We start from the raw sequence: 16,073 nt of genomic DNA on the forward strand, positions 1-16,073 counted from the left end.
CAAGTGGCCTAAACCCTATCCTCAGCCAGGTCATAGCAGAAGCAGACACCCACTGGCCTGCTCAGTCAAGAGACCTCAAGCACCAGCCTGTACCTCAGAGACCCTCAGCAAGATAAACAGGTAGAAGGGTTCGTGTCCTTCCCTTGGGCTGTCTTTGTAGACTCAACTGCAGCACCTCAAGGAGGAGGACTTACAGCAGAAAAGGGAAAGATGAAGCTCAGAGTTCACAGAAAGTACTTGCCTCATAGGTGCCGAAGTCGTCAAACTCGTCAGCACAGGGGGTGGGGTCCTCATCGTGGGCAGGCACCACACTGTACAGCTGGCCATCAGGATCTGCAGAGAGAAGACCCAGTGCTCAGCGGGCCACCTGCAGCTAGCCAGACAGGGTGAAGACGACGAGAAACCCTCTCAGGCTGGGAAGGCCTGGCACCTGCTATGGGCAGGGAGTGAGCACACCAGGACAGGCGTGAGAAATGCAAGGGAAAACAAAAAAACAAACAGAGGGTAAGACCTGAAAAATACATCTTCTGGAGGAAAGGGACCAGAGAGCATTATAAAAGACAAACGAGATAAAAACCCATACAAATTCATAACCTCCAGCCTACATGTACAGTCTGATGAGTCTTGACGCAAAGGCAAGCACCCATGAGTCACCTGTTCCCCTGTCAATGCCCCCAGCACCCTCGACAGTCAGACTCTTCACTATGTCAATACAGGTAAGTTACGCTCTTCTTAAAAAAAACTTTTAAGTTGGTCCTGGGACTTGAACTTCCAGTTTTTGAGTGATTAACTGGAGATGAGTCGGGGGGAGGGGGAGGTGGGGTGGGGCGCATGACTGGTCCTGTCCTGTGCTACAGCAGGTTCCCAAGGCCATCTCCACCAGACCTGGGTAACTGGACAGAGAAAAAGACACGTGGGAAGTGGTAATACACAGGAAGCTCGCTCACAGGGCAGCCAGAGCACAATGACACCTGATACCTATACTGATGTCTACATTTCTTTCAACTTAAACAGAATGACTTAACTACTTCTCACAATCAGAAATGTATGCATGGGGCCGGGAGTTTGGTTTAGTGATAGAGGGATTGCCTAGCATGCATGAAGACTTGGGTTTGATTCCTCAGTACTACATACATAGATAAACAAGGCAGAACTGGTGCTGTGGCTCAAGTGGTAGAGCACTAACCTTGAGAAAGCCCAAGGACAGTGCTCAAGCCCGGAGTTCAAGCCCCAGGGCTGATTAAAAGAAAAAATTGTGCATATCATCACTCAGTCTTTAAAGATCACAGGTTTCTTACACAGCTAACTGGTTTTCTTGAGTGTGGCCGAACATCTGGGAGGCCTGGGCAGTGGGTAGGAGTGAAGGAGTCCCAAGCTCAGCCTCAGCCAGCCCAGCCTGGTGGGCAGGAAGACCTGCCACCCTACCACACCCAGACTGCAGTCCCTGCACAGGGGGTCTGCACAGGATGTGGGGGACAGTGAAGGCATTGCCATGGACAGAGAGACCCTTTGGACTGGATTCTGGACCCAGAGTGGTCAAATTGAGCCCATGTTTCCTAGAAGGCTACACTGCTATACGAGTTTTTTCTACTGGCAGAAGTTAACAGGTTTATGTTTCCAAAACTCAACCTGAAAGCTTTAATACACAATCAAGCATGTTGAGACATGTGGATATCCACTCAGACTATGAAAGTGGATGGCTCCATACTGAGCCCAGAAAGAAGACATGAATGTACCTGGTATGTCCACATTGCTGATAGGAACTGTGCATGAATCTTCTCTGTAAGAACAATAACAATTTTCCATTAAATGGAATTTTTTGTGCATTTATCTTGTCCTTTCAGAGTTGAGGAGTACCTCAGCTCTATGAGCTACAGCCATGGCCTATTTGTAACAGCTCTGTTTCACTCTATTCCTGAAATAGGTCCTATGACGATGACAGAAAAAAAATCTTGCACTCTCCTGCAAACTGGGTCAAGACTTCATGCCAGTTACTATGCCACTCCCTAATGCCAGATAAGTTTGACAAGCAAGACAGGCTGATTGCAGTTACAATGGCACATTGCAGGTAAGACCTGAAAGAAAATTCAGTGAAAATGCCACTCAGTCCAGGCACCAGTGGCTCAAGCTGATAATGTTAGCTACTCAGGAGGCTAAGATCTGAGGATCGTGGTCAAAGCCACCCAGCAGGAAAGTCAGGAAGACTTTTTTTTTTTTTTTGGGGGGGGGGGGACAGTCCTACGGGCTTGAACTGAGGGCCTGGGTGTTGTCCTTGGATTCTTTCTGCTCAAGGCTAGCGCTCTACCACTTGAACCACAGAGCCAATTCTGGCTTTTTCTGAGTATGTGATACCAAGGAATTGAACTTCATGCATGCTAAGCAAACACTCCACCACTAGGCCATGCTCCCAGCCCAAGACCCGTTTTTTGTTGTTGCTATTCAGTTCTGGGGCTTACGTTGTGGAGCACTAGTCTTGAGCAAACAAGTTCAGGGACAGTGCTGAGGCTCTGAGTTCCAGCTCCAGTTCACACACATACACACACGCATGCGAATGATTAAATTCATCTCAAACAATCAGAAAATAAAGTACTTTTACTTATTTGAGGGGGGAAGGAACCTTAGTGCACTAAATGCCATGAAGGAGATCAAAGGCAGGCCTCCATTCAGATGGCTTGCTGGAGGCTCTGGGCGGTCAATGCTCCCGCTCACTTCTGGAACTCAATCTAACCTCACTAGACCTGTAGTATGTAAACAAGACTACAACACTTTAAAAACAGGACCTTGGTGGCCACGGTGGCTCATGGCAGTCATGCTAGCTACTTAGGAGGTTGAGATCTGAGGATTGTGGATGAAAGCCAGCCAGGCACTAAAATCCATGAGACTCTTACCATCCAATTAACCTCTAGAAAACGGGAAGTGGAGCCTTGGCTCCAGTGGTAGGTAGGCCATAGCCTTATGCTGAAGAGCTCAGGGATAGTGCCCAGGCCCAGAGTTCAAGCCCCAGGACCAGCCAAAAAAAAAAAAAGGGGGCTGGGAGTTTGGCCTAGTGGTTAAAGTGCTTGCCTAGCATGCATGAAGACCCAGGGTCAATTCCTCGGCACCACATACATAAAAAAAAGCCAGAAGTGGTGCTGAGGCTCAAGTGGTAGAGCTGTAGCCTTGAGAAAGTCCAAGGACAGTGCTCAGGCCCTGAGCTCAAGCCCAAGACTGGTTAAAAAAAAAAAAAAAAAAAGAAAAAGAAAAAGAAAAACCCAGGATCTGTACCTTAGAAGAAGCAGAGGATAGGGCCAAGGTTGTCAGGGACTACATTGTACATTTAGTGGAGCAGGCTCTGTGAACAGAGCAGAAACCAAGAGACTCCCAGAACAGGAGGTATCCCTTGAAGAAGGAGGCAGGAGATTGAGCTGTAATGAAACAGAAGAACCTGGCCAAGTTAGTGACCAGCAAACCTCCATGTTCAGGCAGAGGCTGTAAGACTCTCCCCGGGACCCTCCGATGTCAGACCCCGGGAAAGACAAAGGACACTGCAGTGGTTATGAGATCAGCAGTGGCAAGAAGAACAGGCTCAAGAGGAGGTTCCACGTCAAAATGTCAGAGGGGACTTGGGAAAACAAGCTGTTCTCAAACTATCATTTGCCCTTTCAAGAGACTCTGAGGTATAATAAACACATCGGGCAGCTGCACACTGCTGGCTCAAGCCTCTAGTTCTGGCTACTCAGTAAGCTGAGATCTGAGGATTACAGTTCAAAGCTAGCTCAGACAGAAAAGTCCATGAGACTCCTATCTTCGATTAACTTGAACTGTGGCTCAAGTTGTAGAGTACTAGGCTGGAGCGAAAACCAAAAGCTAATAACCAAAAACTCCCAAAAAACTCAGGGATGGGATGTGGAGTGTGGCCTAGTGGTAGAGTGCTTGCCTAGCATGCACAAAGACCTGAGTTCGATTCCTTAGTACCATATACATAGAAAAAGCCAGAAATGGTACTGTGGCTCAAATGGTAGAGCACTAGCCTTGTGAAAGCTCAAAGACAGTGCTCAGATCCTGAGTTCAAGCCCCAGGACTGGCAAAACGTAACAAAACAAAAACAACTCAGGGACAGCACCTAGGCCCTGAGTTCAAGCTTCAAAAGGACGGAGGTTGGCTACAGGGGCAGTAATGGAGGAAGAGGCAATGGGCCCAGGGATGGCTGACCTCCATTTCTGATGGCCATGATCCCTTGGTGAAAGTCTTCAAAAGTGATCACACCAAGTCCACTTGGATCCAAGTACTGTGTTAAGTCCTTTACCTGTAATGTGTAATAAAAACATGTTACCAAAGTTTTCCCAAAATGGAACAAGCACACATTGCATTTCAATCTTTCTAAATTTTGTATTGTTATTATAAAGGTGATATACAGAGGGATTACAGTTATACGTTAGGCAGTGTTACCCTTCCCTCACTCTCCCAGTTTTTCCCTCCCAACCTCGTGCACAAGTTGTACAGTTAATTCTCAACATAGGACATTGATTCTTTTCACCAAAGAAAAACAGGTTGCTCATAGTGCAAAGCTAAAATGTCAAATCTTCTGAGCAAGAAGGTACAGACAACCCTAGAAACTCCAGCCAAATGTTCTTGCCCAGAGGGTAAAGGAAAGCCTCAGCAAGAAGCTGCCAGGACTTCAAGCCACATACATCACATCCTGGCTCACAGGGATGTGAGTCCTGAGATACCTGAGAGCCATGTAGCCTCAAATCCCGAGTGTCTCCTCAGTGTTCTCTCATCTTAGGGTCAGGTTTGCTTGCCTCCTTTCTGGACAGAGCCTCCATAAAACATTCTGGTGGCTTATGTGCCAGCTGCTCAGCAGAGAGGCAGCAAAGCTGTAGTTAATTTTTGTGTTGTTTTTTTTTTGTTGATACTGGGGATTGAACTCAGGAACTGGGTGCTGTCCCTGTCCTTTTTCACTCAGGCTGGCACTCTACCACTTTGAACCATACCACCACTTCAGTTTTTCTGGTGATTAATTGGAAATAAGAGTCTCATCGACTTAGGGCCAGGAGTTTGCAGTGATGCAGTGTTTGCCTAGCATGCACAAAGCCCCGGGGTTCAATTCCTCAGTACCACATACACAGAAAAGTTGGAACTGGTGCTGTGGCTCAAGTGGTAGAATGCCTCAAGAAAGCTCAAGGAGTGCCCAAGTTCTGAGTTCAAGCCCAGGAACGGCAATTTAAAAAAAAAGTTTCAGGCAGGGAGTTTGGCTTAGTGGTAGAGTGCTTGCCTAGCATGCATGAAGACCCAGGTTCGATTCCTCGGCACCACATACATAGAAAAAAGCTGGAAGTGGTGCTGTGGCTCAAGGGTAGAGCTCTAGCCTTAAGAAAAGTCCAAGGACAGTGCTCAGGCCCTGAGCAAAAAAAAAAAAAAAAAAAAAGTCTCATAGACTTTCCTGTCTGGCAGGTTTCAAACCTTAATCTTCACATCTCAGCCTCCTGAGTAACTAGGATTACAGGTGAGAGCCACTGGCATCCAGTTCTAGTTAGTTTGGGGGAGGGGAGGTGTTGTGGGGCTTGAACTCTGGGCCTGGGCGCTGTCCCTGAGCTCTTCAGCTCAAGGCTACCACCTTACCCCATGAGCCACTACACAATTTTCTGTTTCCTAGAGGTTAATTGGAAATATGAGTCTCACGTTCTTCAGGGCCCAGGCTGGCTCTGAACAGTGGACCCTCAGATCTCAGACTCCTGAGTGGCTAGGATCACAGGCGTGAGCCACGGACCCCAGCAGTTTTAATGAAGTTTAACATCTCATATTGATCATTTCTCAACACCAGTATGTCAACTTGTACAACAGGATTTTAGTGGCTACTAACTTTTTAACTTTTTCAGTGTGAGAATGGATATGCCAGCATTTGTTGTGGTTTTAGTTTGGATTTTTGGTTGTGGTTTGTTTTTGGTTTTTTTTTTGTGACTTGGTCTTACTGTACTGATCCAGGATCATCTAGAAGTAAGCTAAGATTACAAGCAGGCATCGACGTTGTTTTTTTTCATCTTAAACTAAAAGCTAGGAGGTTGAAAACCTCTTAACATTGGATGTGACTTTTACCTCCTCCTCTATTTTGTCTATCTGACTGTGTGAGGCCTCGTGTTCTTGCTCAGCTTTTGCTTTCATAGCTGGCACTCTACCACCTCAGCCACGCTTCCACTTCTGGCTTTTTTTGCTGGTTAATTGTAGTCTGGTGCCCAATTTGTATGTGCTATTTTTTAAATGCACATCATGTGCATTTATTTTTCTTTTTAAGTTTCTTGTTGCTTTAAAGACAAGAGTTAATAGAAAAGGTTCTTGAGTCAAGCATCACAAAGGCTTCATTCCCCCATTAGCCAAAACATGTCTGACTTTCCTCAGTGAACATCACAAATCAGGCTCCCTAAATGTGGCACTGGGCTGGGAGTTTGGCCTAGTGATAGAGTGCTTGCTTAGCACGCATGAAGAACCAGGTTTGATTCCTTGGTACCACATACATAGAAAAAAAAATAAAAAAGCCAGAAGTGTTGCTGTGGCTCAAGTGGTAAAGCTTTAGCCTTGAGAAAACCCAAGGACAGTGCTCAGGCCCTAAGCCCAAGGCCTGGTCTGGCAAATAAATAAATAATAAAAATAAAAAATTAAGGCACTACTGGCTCATACCTATAATTCCAGCTACTCAAGAGGCTGAGATCTGATACTGCAGTTCAAAGTCAGTCCAGGCGTAAAAGTTAGACTGGGCAGAAAAGTCCCTGCCCACTCATTTCCAATTAACCACTCAGAAACTGGAAGGGAGGATAGGGGAGAGTGTAGCCTAGTGGTAGAGTGTTCACCTAGCATGTTTGATTCCTTGGTATCACACACATAGGAAAAAGCCAGAAATGGTGCTGTGGCTCACATGTCAGAGCACTAGCCTTGAACAAAAAGTGTTCAAGGGTAGTGTCCAGACCCTGAGTTCTAGCCCCAGGACTGACAAAACAAAACAAACAACCAGAACAAAAAAAAGCACACTGGAAGTGGCTCTGTGGCTCAAAGTGGTAGAGCACTAGCACAGCCACTCATAATGCTGCTGACTCTTTGTTGAAGATGCTCTACAAGGTATGGGGCCAGACATACACTGGAACAGAACCCCAGCCCAGAACCCTCAGCTAGAAACCTTCAGCCCAGGCCCTGAGTTCAAGCCCCACAATCAACCTTAAAAAAAAAAAGATGTATGTGAATTAATGCACCTTCTATCTGGCAAATATCATGTAACCCTTTTATTAATTACAATAAAAAATATAAAAAAAAAAAAAAAAAAGAAAAAGGGCCAGGAGTTTGGCCTAGTGGTAGAGTGCTTGCTTGCCTAGCAGGCACAAAGACCCGGATTTGATTTCGTAGTACCACATACATAGAAAAATCTGGAAATGGTGCTGTGGCTCAGGTGGTAGAGCTCTAACCTTGAGCAAGCCCAAGGACAGTGCTCAGGCCCTGAGTTTAAGCACCAGGACTGGCCAAAAAAAAAAAAAAAAAAAAAAAAGCATACATATAAAAAGCTGGAAGTGGCGCTGTGTCTCAAGTGGTAGAGCACTACCCTTGAGGAAAGCCCAAGGACAGTCTCAGATCCTGAGCTCAAGCCCAGGACTGGCAAAAAGAAAAAAGAGAGAAAGAAGGAAAAAGCTGAGCTGGAGGTGTGACTCGAGTAGAAGAGCGTCAAATAAGCAACCAAGCTAAGCAAAAGTTCAAGGCCCTTAGCTCAAACCCCAGTATGGGGTGGGAGAGGTAGGGGGAAGGCTTTTATAAACAAATAAAGAAAATACAAGGGGTAAATATAAGTAAAGGAAGAAAACAAACACTTGCAGAGGAGAGGGGAGTGACACCAGGAAAGGATAGACTGTGACCATTCTCCTTTGTTCAAAGGCCACCTGGTGGAAGAGCAGGTGGAAACTGAGCTACTCCTCACAGAGGCCACTCATAAGCTTTCCCTGAAACACAAACAGATACCTAATACCTTCTATAGATTACATCTCTGCCTCGGGGAAACACTGCCACCAACACAGAAAAGCATTTCTCTCTGACTTTCTACTTGCTTCTTCCCACTGGAGTAGGCCACAAAAAAAAAGTCTAGACACGAGTCCCATGGGATGAGCAAGAGAGGAAAGATGCAGAACATCTACTCATTGTCCACGTTCTTCCTGTGGTAAATTTTTAGCTCTTATGAAATAAACATAACCTTCACAAGAGTTACGAAAGGCTCTAAGAGAAGAAGAAAAAATACTCTGTCTCAAAGTCAAAGCATGCACAGCCACTCATAATGCTGCTGACTCTGTTGAAAATGCTTTACAAGGTAAGGGCCAGAGATACACTGGTGCAGAAACCTCAGCTAGAGTGCAGTGCTGTATGGATGCTGTCCTCACAGCACGACATATTTGTTCATCGCACCTATTTGTTTACTGTGCTTGCTTAAAGATCTGGTTCCGCAACCAAAACTCCAATTCCTAGCTAGAAAGACCCAGTCACTCTCCTATGTCTGTAGACCAAGTTACCTAGTGGGCAGAGTCAGGCTTTCCCAGGCTTTGAGTCCAACAGGTCTAGAGTCAACACAGCCTCTCTTGCCCAGTGTCTTCCTGGTCTTTTCAGAGCTGTCTCCAAACAAGCCTCATGGTCACTGATGACAGAGAACACACTATAGTCTGCTCTAAGGCTCATAAAAGAGGGGTGTTCAACTCCTACTTTAAGTTGAAGCAGTTCCACTTGGGGTGGAATAAATGTTTATTTCAAAGTTTAGCCTTACACCTGAGGTCTTCATCTTGGAGGTTTTGTTTTCAAGCCGGATCCTACCACCACCACCAGAGTTTCAGCACAATGGTCCAGGGTACACCTAGGTTCCTACAGTGAAGTGAATGATGTCCTCACAGGACTCAGCTGAGAAGTACTGATTTGGAGTGGGTCCCAAACCAGTAGCAGATACTCAGGCCTCTGGAAGCACCACTGAAACAGAAACTTAAGGTTAAGCTCAGCACTTGGTTAAACACGTATACCAGTGGCTGAATGCCTATAGGCTTGGCAATTTCTGGCTTAGAAGGCTAATGCAGAAGCCCCGGCCTGGAAAGACGTTGTTGGGCAAAGGAACCAACAGCCTTGGTGAAATGTCTAGCTCCAGTCAGGTGTCAGTGGCACAGGCCTCTAATCCCAGCTAGTCAGGAGGCTGAGATTGAGAATCAAGGTTCAAGGACAGGCAAGACGGGCCAAAAAAAGAAAAAAAGTGCTTAAGACTCTTCCCTCCAATTAACCACCAAAATAGCCAGAAATGGAACTCTGGCTCAAGTGGTAGTGTCAGTCTTCAGCAAAAAAGCTAAGGGACAGTGCCCAGGCCCTGAGTTCAGAAAGGCTGAATGAAAAGGTACATCTATTAGAGATACTAAACCCAACAGTTCCAACTATGCACCCAGATTTGACAGTGACACCCTCTGTACTTCCCCCAGGCTGATCTCTAGTCCTGAAACAGCACCCTTGGACATGAGCTTCCTACCCATCGAAGAATCTGCCTTGAGCTGAAGAGCTCAGAGACAGTGCCCAGGCCCAGAGTTCAAGCCCCACCACCAAAAAAAAAAAAAAAAAAAAGAATCTGCCTCTCTTGAATTCCTCGAGGAAAGAAAGACACATCATTGACCATGTAAGAGGCAACAGCAGGCATCTGGCAGCAAAGCAATGGGATCTCTTCTCATGAGCCAAGAGAAAATCCCTTTGGAAATGAAGGTGCCAGCTGGCTGAGCCTATCAGAACACCCATCACAATACCGCTTACTATGGGAGGGAGCAGAAAGGTACAACTTAAGACTTGAGACCATTGGTACTGGGTGGAAAGTCAGAGCTCAAGACAGCAAACTGGCTTCTCCCTCTGCTTCCTACTTTTTGTAGAAAGTAGTTTGTCCCATGCTTTCATAGCCATTTGCAGTAAATCCTTAATGAAAAGAGAAAGCAGCACAGACTTACTGTAGTCCAGAAACACTAAACACTTTCCAGCTTCTTAATCTATGAACTTACCAGGTGGTATAGTAGATGATACATCAAGTGAATGTGACAGATAATGTTTCAGTAGCATGCCTGTCTTTAGAAAAAGAGAAATCAAGGTTGGGGGAGGGTGGCACCTTCCCGGGTCTTGAACTCAGGGTCTAGGCACTGTCCTACTGCTGCTCACTCTCTCTTATCCAGCAGCCTTGGCCACTCCTGCAATTCCTAACACGTTCCCAAAGTAATGTCAATGCTGCTGCCGCTGCTGCTCTCTCCTCAGTCCCCTCCAGTCCTCTCCCAACTCAATCACCTTTTCAAGCCCTACTCTATTTAAACTCTAGGGTATTCCAATTGTTTTGGGAACAAGCTCAGTCCTGGCACAGCTGACTCCCCAGTGCTCACTCCAGGCTCACTGGCCTAGGCCTTCCACGGAGACCTCTGCACCAGGAAGTCTTTCTAAGCGTGAGCTTCCCTTCCAAGGGTTCCTCATCTTCTCACCCTTTGCCTTATTAATGCTACTTAGCTACACAATGTCTGCTCAGACATCACCTTGAAGAAGGAAAAAGGGCTTCCCTAAAGGGAACCATCCTAAATAGGCCAAGTTCCATTACCCAACCTCAAAACAGGCTCTTCTTTCCTTCCTAGTGTTTGTAGCAGTCTGCAATACTCAATTACCTGTTCACTGTCTTAAAAATGGGAAATGGGCAGCCCTGCTCATTCTATTCTCCCACCTAGGACACTGCCTGGAATGTCAAAATGCTGAAGTGATATTAAAAATTCTGATCAAGCCAGGTGCTGATGGCTCATGCTTGTAATCCTAGCTATAAGAGGCTGAGAGCTGATGTAAAATTTTTTTTAAAAATTAAAATATATGTCAAAAATTTTTTTTAATTTAAAACAGAGGCTGAGATCTGAGTATTGTGGGTCAAGCCAACCTGGCCAGAAAATCCACAAGACTCTTATCTACAATTAACTAGCAAAAAGCCAGAACTAGAGGCATGACTCAAGGGAGAGTGCTAGCCATGAATGACAAAGCCCAGCAAGACCACATTTGATCTTGGCTGGCAGTGTGGCCTAGTAGTAGAGTGCTTGCCTTGCATGCACGAAGCCCCGGGCTCGATTTCTCCATACCACATGCACAGAAAAAGCTGGAAGTGGTGTTATGGCTCAAGTGGCAAAGCACCAGACTTGAGTAAAGGTGCTGAAGGACAGTGCCCAGACCCTGGGCCTCGAGGAAAAAGTGTACAAGGACAGTGCCCAGGTCCTAAGTTCAAGTCCCAGAACTACGCCCCCCTCAAAAAAAAAAAAAAAAAAAAAAAAAAACCAACCTCACTGTATTTCCAATCTCTATCTCTGTGGTAATGGGTCTGTGGTCTATGGTGACTGCAAAGGCCTCCAGTCTCCTTAAAATAAGGCCTCATATCTGGAAAGACTCTCTAGAGACACTGATACCTTGAACTTGACCAGCCATCACCACCAACAACAACCCAGGATATGCCTTCTGTCTGGGCATATCTAATTACAAATTCTATTTCAGAAGATAAGTCCAGCCAGGTACAGGTGGTCATACCTGCAATGGTTGCTAAGATCTAAGAATCAAGGTTCAAAGTCAACCTAGGCAGACAAAGCCAGAGACTCTTATTAATCAATTAACCAACAAAAAGCCAGAAAAGGAGTTATGGCTCAAGTGGTAGAGTACCAGCCTTGAGCAAAAAAGCTAAGGAGAGGGCCAGGAGTTTGGCCTGGTGGTAGAGTGCTTGCCTAGCATGCATGAAGACCCAGGTTTGATTCCTTGGCACCACATACATAGAAAAAAGCCGGAAGTGATGCTGAGGCTCAAGTGGTAGAGCTCTAGCCTTGAGAAAAATCCAAGGACAGTGCTCAGGCCCTGAGCTTAAGCCCAGGACTGGCAAAAAAAAAAAAAAAAAAAAAAAAAAGCTAAGGAGAACTCAAGGCCTTAAGTTCAAGCCCCAGTACTGGTAAGAACCAATATACACACAAGAAAAGACCAGAAATCTCCACTCTGACTGGTTCTTCCTTTTACCTTCAGATTCCTATGAACATTACAATGAACTATATTATACTACATCTGATCTGTCACCAGGGGAGGTCATTAGAACCTCCACCATGAAGCTGCCACTGGGGAAGACAGGACACAGCAGTCATCTGTATTATAAACGGGAGCTGTTTCTATTAAAAATTCAGATATCCAGTTAAATAATTCAAAATGCTGCCTTCACAAACAGGTTATGTAAAAGATACTAGACATGCTATCTTTCTGGGCCTGGGCGCTGCCCCTGAGCTCTTCAGTCCAAGACTACCGCCCTACCCCTTGAGCCACAGCCCCACTTCCCATTTTCTGGTGGTTTATTGGAGATAAGAGTCTCTCGGATTTTAGTGCCTGAGCTGGCTTTGAACCATGATCCTCAGATTTCAGCCTCCTGAGTAGCTAGTGTGAGCCACTGCCTGGTACATGCTATCTTTCAAAATCAGACAAAAATCAGTTGCACACAGTGGCTTAGGCCTATAATCCTAGCTAATCAAGAGGTTGAGAGCTAAAGATCAGTATTTGAAGCCGGGAAAATCCTTGAGACATTTTCCTTCAACCAAGCATCAAAAGGTCAGAGTGGAGCTATGGCTTAATTGATAGAAAACGCTAGCCTTGCGCACCAAAGCTCAAAACTGGCAGGGAGATTCTTATCTCCAATTAACCACTGAAAAACTGGAAGTTCTCTATGACATACAAACCCTCAGCCTAATTTTAATTACGTTCTAAAATCTAAGTGCCAGTGATTGTACATAGATTCCATTCTTGAATACTTGTTGGTTAAACATGTCATTTGAATATGATGCAAAATTCAATGTTAATAAATTCTTTAAAAAAAAAAGTTGGGGGGCCGGAAGTTTGGCCTAGTGGCAGAGTGCTTGCCTAGCATACACAAAGACCAGGGTTTGATTCCTTGGTACCACATACATAGAAAAAAGCTGGAAGTGGTGCTGTGGCTCTAGTGGTAGAGCGCTAGCCTTGAGAAAACCCAAGGACAGTGTCCAGGCCCTGAATTCAAGCCCCTGGACTGGAGAAAAAAAAAAAAAAAAAAAAAAAAAAAGGACAAAAATGAAGATAATCTACTTCCTACTGTTAGTAATAGTAATATAACCAGTCTCTAATATGCTCAGGATGTTCAGATCTCAGGCTGGGAAGAAAACCTAGTCTCTATTGCTGCTCTCAGTTCATCTGCGCTGTCCTTAAGGACTCTGAAAAAAAAAATCATGAATGTTTAACCAAGAATCTTTATGTTTTAAAGATCCATGCTGGAACATTTGCAGATGAAATGATGTAATGTCAAAAAATCTGCTTTATAATCAGGTCTGACTGGACATGCCTATAATCCTACCACTTAGAAGGAAGAGACAGAAGGATCATAATTTGGAAGCCAGACTAGAATATGTAAGTTATAGGTAAGTCGACGCTACATACGGAGACCGTCTCAGAGATAAGATAAGTAAGCTGGGCACCAGTATGTCACACTGCAATCCTAACTACTCAGGAGTCTGAGATCTGAGGATCACGGTTCAAAGCCAGCCCGGGCAGGAGAGTCCTTGAGACTCTTGTTGCCAAGTGATACAGTGCTAAGCATGAGCAGAAAAGCTCAGGGACAGCATCTAGGCCCCAAGTTTAAGTCCCAGAAACAGCACCAAGTATTTCTGGAGCTGGTGTCTCAGGCCTATAATCCTAGCTACTATCGAGGCTGAGATCTGAAGAATTGAGATTTAAAGCCAACCCAGGCAGAAAAGTTTTCAGAACTCCATTTCTATTAACCAACAAAAGCCAACTGGAGCTGTGACTCAAGTGGTAGAGCACCAGCCTTGAGTAAGAAAGCTGAGAACATCAGGCCCTAAGTTTAAACCCTAAAACTGGCTGTTTCAAAATATTTACCATAGGAAGAATGCTTCATTTTTTCTCTCAATACTCCACTATCAGCAAATATTTATCCCCTTGGCTCCTCCAAAATGTTTCTGACATGGAACTGGAAAATAAGCCTGAGTCATAATAAAGACTACCCAAGCTTACACAGGCTTAACAATCAACCTTTCATTATCCCTTAAATTACCTACTCCAGAATAGTAACTAAGACAGCTCAAAGAAATGAAAAGCTCTACTCCTCAGAAAGCTAGTCTATGCCCAGGTACCTAACACTGCTTCTTCCTAAGTGGTTGAAGGACAGGCAAGAACCATGACCCATGAGGCTACCCTCTACTCTCCATCCCCACCAGCCGTGAGCCATCTAGGCCTCTGCCCAATTCTACCAGAAGCTGTAAGAACAAAAATGTCTAACCAATTTCTACTTTGTAATTACAAGAACACTTAGCCCAAATAGCAATCCAAAAGTTTTTCCCACCATAATCAACTGAAGAGATTATGACAAAAGATATTTCTCAAATGAATAGAATCTTACTTATTTTTGCTGGTCCTGGGGCTTTAACTCAGGGCCTAGGCACTGTCCCTGAGCCTTTCTGTGCTCAAGGCTAGTGCTCTATCACTTGAGCTTCAGCACCACTTCTCACTTTTTCTGAGTACTTTATTGGAGATAAGAACCTCATGGACTTTACTGCTCTGGCTGGTTTAGAACTATGATCCTGAGATATTAGCCTCCTGAGTAGCTAGGATTACAGGTGTGCGCCACTGGCAACCCAGCTAAATGAAAAGAATTTCAGGGAACCTATTAAGTTGAAACCAGGCAATAATATTCTGAGCCACACATCTACAGTCTTCTTCAGATGAAGAACCAAGAACCTGAATTTCTGTTTTAGAACTATCTGAAGGGCATTTGGAAAGCTATTTGACCTCTCTGAGCTTCCAAATCCTTAACTGTAACTGGAGATTGATCCCGTGAACCTAATTATACATAGAACTGGGGCAATGGTCAATGAAAGTATAAGAATCAGGTGATGGTAAAGAAAACCAAATGCAGTACTGTTCTGACAGGTCTGACTAGGGTAAGTAGGCACTTCTGTGTTTGAAAACACATAGTAAAGGGCCACCAAGAACACTCAGGTCAAGCACCAGTGGCCAATGCCTTTGATCCTAGCAACCCAGGAAGCTGAGATCTGAGAATCGCACCTGGAAGCCAGCCCAGGCAGGGAAACTCCAGAAAACTGGAAGTAGCTCAAAGTGATATGGCATTAGCCACTAGCTGTGAGCGAATGTGTTCCCAGGCCCTGGTCAAGCCCCAAGATGGACAAAAACACAAACATACATCTGAATGCTGCAGTCTAGGAAGCTGCAAGCACCTGTACATCCATGTAAATTCCAGACAGCCTTGAAACCCAACAGCTCAGTGGTATTAAATCTCCAAGGGCACATGAGTCCCTGGTAAGAATTCTTAATGTCCTGACATTCTAACTAGCAGTTTGTCATTTGACCTCAATTCTCTTCTTTTTCTATTTCAACCAAAGGGCTCCTGGCTGTGGCTGATGTCTGTAATCCTAGTTACTCAGGAGGCTGAGATCTGAGAATCAAGGTTCAAAACCAGCCCAGGCACAAAAGGACCTGAGACTCTTTATCTCCAATTAACCTCTAGAAAATGAGAAGTGAGGCTTGGCTCAAGGGTAGGGTGGTGGCCTTGAACCAAAGAGCTCAGAGACAGCACCCAGGCCGAGTTCAAGCCCCATGACCCACCAAAAAAAAAAAAAAAAGTCTTCCTATGTCGACCAGGCTGGCCTCAAACTTGTGATTCTCCTGGCTTAGCCTCCTCAGCACTGGGAAACGCAGGCATTTGCCCAGCTTAACTGTACCTCTTTTCTTCAAGTCCTCTTAGCTCAAACATGCACATAGGTACTTGAACACCCACTTAACAAATATGTGTGTGAGAGAAATGAATAACAAATGAAAATCAGTAGATCAGCACTTCAGGGATTCCCTAATGCTAAATATTTTTTAATTTATTTTAAATAAATTATTTAAAAGTGGACACTGCAATATATGTCTCCTGAGTTACTAGAAGTCACCCATAAACCTGGCGTCACTTCCATCTAAACTAGTAAGTGCTGAAGGCAACAGGAAGAACTAGGTCTTTGGGCCAGCTTTTC

General features: G+C 45.0%; 1 protein-coding gene across 2 annotated transcripts in view; it reads right to left on the reverse strand.

The window, feature by feature from the left end:
• The window catches only part of Rab11fip3 (RAB11 family interacting protein 3), a 46,664-nt gene that overhangs the window by 28,786 nt on the left and 1,805 nt on the right, over positions 1-16,073 (reverse strand). For both annotated transcript variants that reach the window (XM_090324909.1, XM_090324908.1), the window contains exons 2-3: positions 4,192-4,285; positions 242-333 (exon numbers count right to left, since the gene is read on the reverse strand). In XM_090324909.1, the coding sequence (XP_090181035.1) occupies positions 242-333; positions 4,192-4,285 (186 nt within the window). The remainder of the gene's footprint in view (positions 1-241; positions 334-4,191; positions 4,286-16,073) is intronic.

The sequence above is a fragment of the Megascapheus bottae genome, chromosome 36 (genome assembly GCF_031878675.1).
Source record: "Megascapheus bottae isolate mThoBot1 chromosome 36, mThoBot2.hap1, whole genome shotgun sequence".
Taxonomy (NCBI): Eukaryota; Metazoa; Chordata; class Mammalia; order Rodentia; family Geomyidae; genus Megascapheus; species Megascapheus bottae.